This window comes from Amblyomma americanum, chromosome 5 (assembly GCF_052857255.1).
Source record: "Amblyomma americanum isolate KBUSLIRL-KWMA chromosome 5, ASM5285725v1, whole genome shotgun sequence".
Classification (NCBI taxonomy): domain Eukaryota; kingdom Metazoa; phylum Arthropoda; class Arachnida; order Ixodida; family Ixodidae; genus Amblyomma; species Amblyomma americanum.
In genome coordinates, this window is record NC_135501.1 from 29264534 (window position 1) to 29271083 (window position 6550).

The 6550-nt window shown below is 46.4% G+C and overlaps 1 protein-coding gene across 1 annotated transcript in view; it reads right to left on the reverse strand.

Moving 5' to 3' along the window:
- brun (trafficking protein particle complex subunit brun) overlaps positions 1 to 5986 on the reverse strand; it is a 96639-nt gene extending 90653 nt beyond the window's left edge. Inside the window, exons 1-2 of the mRNA XM_077664699.1 lie at positions 5520 to 5986; positions 970 to 1129 (exon numbers count right to left, since the gene is read on the reverse strand). Of these exons, the coding sequence (XP_077520825.1) occupies positions 970 to 1129; positions 5520 to 5787 (428 nt within the window). The 5' untranslated portion in view covers positions 5788 to 5986. The remainder of the gene's footprint in view (positions 1 to 969; positions 1130 to 5519) is intronic.
- Between the last annotated feature and the right edge of the window lie 564 nt (positions 5987 to 6550).

A 6550-nucleotide genomic window follows, 5' to 3' on the forward strand; every position in this document is an offset into this window, starting at 1 on the left:
GCCGCACTCCGACAGATGGCGCCGCTATCGACGCCGCTGCCATCTCCGCTCGCTCCACCAGATGTGCTCTGCTGGAGCAGAGAGAGAGGAGGTGTCTCCTCGCAGGGGGTATATATATATGCATACTGAAGAAGTTGGCGCGGAAAAACGAGGACAAGCGAGACAAACAAAGACGAGCGCCTAAAGCCCAACTAGCCCAACTTTCTGCTCTCCTAAGTGATATATATATGCGTTTCGCCTCAGTGCATTGTAGTCCTTTTGGAGAGCGCGAAACAGACACAACGACAGAACGAAGCGAGGAAGAGACAATGCACTCAAGATACGCCAGAAAAACGCATCGCACAACTCAAGAAGCAATGTAACGAAGATGCGGCTAGAAGAAGTCGTGCCACGTCCCGGAGTGACTCTTCAAGTGCAGAAGAGACCACTTTGAATTGTCGAGAGCATCTGAATGAGACGCTGCATAAACAACATGCCGAGGACGCAAAGCTTTCGCAATTCAACTAGGGTTAGCCAGAGCTAAACCACAGCCAATTTTTTGTTCATGTCGCATGTGCGCGTTTTTTTGTATAGCCTCTGTAGTGTTTCCAATGTCCGCAGATGACTGCAAGTTCATATCCTCCAAACCTTCATATCATTCTGAGTGATTTTTAAAGACCTGGCAACAACAGAGTAGTTGAAGAAAGTTTTGCTAGCAACTGATGGAAATTTATTGCTTCTTCCCCACAACATGGCGGCATCATAACGATTTCAGCTGCTTAGGTCAAACTCAAATCATGTGAAAAAGTACTAACTGGTCAAACTGGTTTATGGAACAATTCCCAGTCGATTCCAGTTGCTATCAACTGGTTTCAGATTGACCAGTTAAAACCAGTTAGGAATTTTCACCTAACTAGTTCTAACTGGACAACACAAAATTCGTGCGCCCTGTCTCTCTTGTCGTAACATTTAAATCCCAGGCAAGCTCACCCTGATGCGGAGACCAGCGGAGGAAGAGGTTGCGAAGCAGTGCCCCCAAAAAGGAGGCAGCGCGAGTCGATGGCTGTTGGGTGCTGCTGCAGCAGTTGCTCGTGCTGGTGGCACAGCGCCTCCACACCACCGCCATTCTCATCTTTGCTCCCACACTCCCCTGTGCCAGTGAGAATTGTCACACCCCAGTCAACAACAAAGGGGGCAGCTGGGCAGATTTTCCACATTTTGGTAAAAGTACAGTGACAGCAAGCAAAACTTTGTACAGAACATCACCACACATTTTTGTGCCAATGTAGGTGATGTCAAAAATGTTAACCATGTCATGCACAAGGCAGCACAAAGAAGTAGTAGCCCTCCATATGCACCGAAGACATTCTACTCAGACGGACATTGAGGACTAATTGAAGTTGGAGTGCATTGATCGATTAGCATTCTGATGACAAAGAGACCACTCTCACTTAAAATGAACTCTGCCTAAACTGGACAAGACCAAACAGGCGCAGCCACCACCGGGCATTTTCACAAGCAAACTGCAATGATGTGTAACGTTAAGAGACCGGAAGCGGGCAGAGTGGTGAGAATAAACGTGTGTTAATGACATCCTAGTCGAAATCAAGAGGAAGAAATGGGCTTGGACAGGGAATGTAATACGAAGGCAAGATAACCGCTGGTCCTTAAGGGTAACGGAGTGGATTCCAAGAGAAGGCAAGCGTAGCAGGGGGCGGCAGAAGGTTAGGTGGGCGGATGAGATTAAGGAGTTTGCAGGCATAAAGTGAGCACAGCTGGCAAAGGACAGGGTTAATTGGAGAGATAGGGGAGAGGCCTTTGCCCTGCAGTGGGCGTAGTCAGGCTGGTGACGATGATGATGATGTGGACCTCTGAGGCTCCTACACTGCCGTTCACTTCGAAACAGCGATCACCGAGTCCTTTATGGTCATGATGTCACAAGTTTGAATTTATTGGCGGGCAAAAAAACATGCAAATTTCCCAGCAATAACTGCATAGCTTGCCACTGCACAACACCACTGCAGTCACTAAGAAATAAAACAAAAATTGTATAGAGATGTCCTCAGAGTCCTTTTATTATTTGTTGTCTGGTGGCCTTTGTTCTGCGACACTGTGAAAAGACCGGTGTTGGGGGCCTGTGGCTTCATCAAGCTGTCCCCGTGACAGCTTTTGCTACAGGGCTCCAGCATGCTGTATTTATTACTTGATTCAATTAAATAAATAAATAACAATATGAAAACAAAAGGTGCAGCTGTAAGCCCTGCTATAATGCAGCTGCCATGTATTCAAGTTTATCTGTTCAGATTACTCGCAACAGAAACTCCAAGGCTCTCTACAGGGGGACGTTATAGGGAAAAACAATGGCAAGCACTCACAATGGCTTGTTCCACAGGTTCATTCGTTTTCGTGTTCTTCAACAATCAACATGTGGTGGAAGTTACATGGTTTAAGCAAACCAGCCGAGCAATGGTAACACGCTCTTTGTACAGCTGGACAAGAGAAGGTCGCAACACAAATGTGGTGAACAAGGAGCCACCTAAAATGCTTACAACAGTGCATGAACATCGAACGGGCGTGACGCTTTCGTTGCACGATGTGTAGCCACATGAGTGGAAAGGCAGGTTGCTGTTCTGTGCTGGCACAGAACACAGAACTGAGCACCCACCAAGAGAGAGTTAGTAAACCACATCCTGTGTTCAGATCTCAATACTAGCAAGAAACTGGGTCCCACTAATACTGCCTGTTCTTTTCAATCCTCTAAACTTTGGACACAAACATGCAATAGTTGGGTTCTTTTTTTTTTTGTGAGTAAACAAAGACCTCATAACTCAGTCGAAACTTCAGCAGTCATGCAGGCATTAGGGAATCAAGATGTAGCTGAGACTTATGTTAAAATACTGGAAGATATCTACAATGACTGCACAGCTACCATAGTCCTCCACCAAGTTAGCAGTATAATTCCAATGAGGAAGGGTGTCAGGCATGGTGACAAGATCTCGCCAATGGTATTCACCATCTGTTTACAGGAGGTGTTCAGGGGCCTGGATTGGGAACAGCCGGGGATAAGAGTAAATGGAGAATACCTAAGTAATCTGCGATTCATATTGCCTTGCTAAGTCACTCGGGAGATGAGCTGCAATGCATGATCAATGAGTTAGACCGGCAGAGCAGTAGTGTGGGTCTAAAAATTAACATGCAGGAAACTAAAGTAATATTCCACAGTCTATAAAGGGAACAGCAGTTTGCAGTTGGCAGTGAGGTGCTGGAAGTGGTAAGGGAATAATTCTACTTAGGCCAGATAGTGACTGAAGATCAAAATCATGAGAGTGAAATAACCAGAAGAATAACAAGTGAGGTGCAGTGCATTAGGCAGGTTCTCTCAGATTCTAAGAGAAGGCAAGCGTAGCATGGGGCGACACATAGCTAGGTGGGCACATGAGATTAATAAGTTTGCAGGTATAAGGTGGCCGCAAATGGCACAGGTCAGGGTTAATTATGGTTAAAGAATGCAGTGCGAAAACACAAGGACAAGCGAAGAAGTGCACAGGACTGGCGCTGACCACTGACCAACAATCCCAAACAGCCGCTCTAGTTCAGGGTTAATTGGAGAGATAGCAGATCGGCCTTTGTCCTGCAGTGGGAGTAGTCAAGCTGATGATGACGATGAAGAATATTGTAAGTCCCAGTTGCTTCAGCGTACCCCTCCATATACCATGACCAACATAAATTTCAATCTTGAAGAGCTCCAAATATGCAGTACGGCCTGTAGCCGCACGGCAATGTGCCTGGGTCTGATGCACCGAAATGCAAGGGAAAGTTCTAGCAGTAAGCTAATCCGATATATTAGCACTTCACTTAGAGGACACACATCCTGTAGATGCTGCACTGAGCAACCCTACTCGACAATAATGGCTATATGTTACCGTGCTGTAACTGTGAGGTTCCTGAGATAGTCCTTACCAAAAGTTCACAGTCTACTGAGTTTGCTTTTGGGCCCTGCAGCATCACTCGTAACACATTCACAGCAATGAACAAATTGAAGGTCACTGACCATGTCTAGGCCACAATTCGACGTTTCGGAACCCACAGGGGTGCCTTTTTCACTGAAGTGGCCAAGGTTAATTATTAGTGGCTCTTTATTAATAAAATAACAATGGAAGGAAAAGACATTGCTAGCCGTGGCATCAGCCATCGAAACCTGAAGCACCTGAGCTGCAGCTATCGTGAGAAAAGGGACAGGGAGAGAGAAAGAAAGGGGGAGCGATAGAAAGAAACGATAGGGGTAGCCAAGGTTAGGTCGCCCTTTAAGTATGTTGTATGTGTTGTAATGAGAATAAGTAGATTTCCATTTGTCCTAGCGTTAGTGGTTCATAGCATTCACAGTACTCCAAGCCTCTGAAGAAACAGGAATTGTCTCCTCGCCCCTACAGAGCTTTTAAAGAGTGAGAAAACTGTCATCATATGGATCTGCAGCAAACCCATTGGCCTGAAAGCCTCTGCGAAGGTCACTACTTTGACCTAATTCAGCTGCCCAGCTCAGAGTCATGAAGGACAGCGACTGGTTGTGACTCTGGATGAACTGCTGTGACACTACGAGATAATGATGCCACAGAACAGTAATGCACTTGATAAAGCCCCACGCCAATAAAAGCAAGCAAAATAAAATGGAAGGATAATAAAAAGTGCTTTTTTCTTCCAAGTAGTCTTGTCCCTCCAATTTGGTTGCATGGCATTATGTTCACTACGCTTTTCATGGCTATATTTTTGACAACAGAAAGGAGCATTTATTCATCTAAATGTCAGTAGAAAATGATGAGACCAACAGCGATGGTCAGGGCCTAGCACAGTGTTTCGCTTTGTTTAGCTCAAATAAGCTAGTCTTTTTGTTCTGCTGACATTTGAACAAAATATGTTCCAACAATCGGAGACAACCCATTCCGCAGAAAGAAGCTGTTCAGTGGTGAGGGTTGCTGTTTTGATTGCTTTTCATACATTCTGCTAGTATTATGATATATAATAAATTCAATAACAAAACCACAGTAATCAAGAAGAACAAATATAATGCAACACTGAACGAACATAGCTGATTCTGTCAGAAGGCAGTGTACTACATTACAAGAGAAAATTATAAAGCAAAGGCATAGAGTTAGGACACCTTTTCAAAAGTAACTATGTCTGCTCCTTCCCGAGATAAGGGGTGGAGGTGGACGGGAGGGAAATTTAGTTAGGCGGCAAAGGAAATCGGCTCAGTGTTTCAGACAAGAAACGTTAGAAAATAACTGCCAGCTGACAACCATTGCGGCTCGCACTGATATAAAGGGGATGTTTTAATTACATGTCTATCGAGAGCCAGAATCATATGGAATGTGCCAGAACGATCCCCAGTTAAATATTTCAGTTTCCTTAACAATTTAGACATATAAACACAACAAAGAGCCCAGTATATGCTTTGCAAGTCCCGCCCCCCGCGACCGCACGCATCACGAGAACAGGTCGTCCACGCAGGTGGTCTGGGCCTCCTTCGCGCGGAGGCGACCCACCGACGGTGAGCAGTCCGAGGACGCGGCGGTGCGCCTGGAAGTCGCCCCAGTGGCTGCCATCGGCCGCGTAGCTGGTCACGTAGCGAAGCCACACGCCCCGGCTCCCGTCGGGCTGCTGCTGGTCGCTGAGCTGCGTGCAGCGGACCCGGCATATGTGCTCCAGGGCGCGATCCCATAGCGGCCCCGCTGGCCCCAGAGGCTGAACCAGCACCAACAGGCAGTGGTGGTCCTCCAGCCGCGCCTCGAAGTCCACAGCAGCAGAGCCCATGACTGGGCCGGGGTCACGCGCTCGTCATCATGTTGCGCACAGATACGCTGTACCGACGCACCCTGCTTGGGACCAGCTTCTACCAACTACGGGCCAGGCGCGAAAGTGGTCGCGCTGCGATACACGAAACTAAAGCACATGGACTTATAGAGCTGTAACAAACCACGCCGACAGATGTCAAAATAACAAACTGCTCAGCTGGTTTGCATTGTTGCCAGAGCACAATGCGGCTCTGTGTTATTTCACGCCAAACTTGCAGGTTGCACTAGAAGTAGGAACACTAAATGGTAATGAAACAAAAACGCGCGAGAACAGGACCCGGGTTTGAACGCCCAGCTACAGTGTCTAGAATATACTCTAGGCACTAACTCTAGGCACTAACTCGAAACTAAGAACTTGTATTAGAGATTCCGGTGGAGGCTCCCCCTTACAGTTCCACAATATGTGATAGTAAGTGGTTATTTCGCCACATAGTGTACATTCCGGGTCGTAATCACCGGTATAGAATTTTGATAGTAAGTAAGGAGTAATTAAGGATCGCCAATGCTGTCGCTGCCTTTGTCCGTCTCGTATTCGCTCTCTTTCCGTTCATTACGTCAGACCCATTAGACCTGCCCTAGTATCGAAATTTTTTGTTCCTCTTTTTCCTACAATGAAGCGTAAAACATTAAAAAAACATGACTTACCGAGTGGAACTCAGCTGAACCTTAAACTGTAATTCGCAATGTGGTTTCGGTTTTGGTTTTCACATGTAAGGAACAGT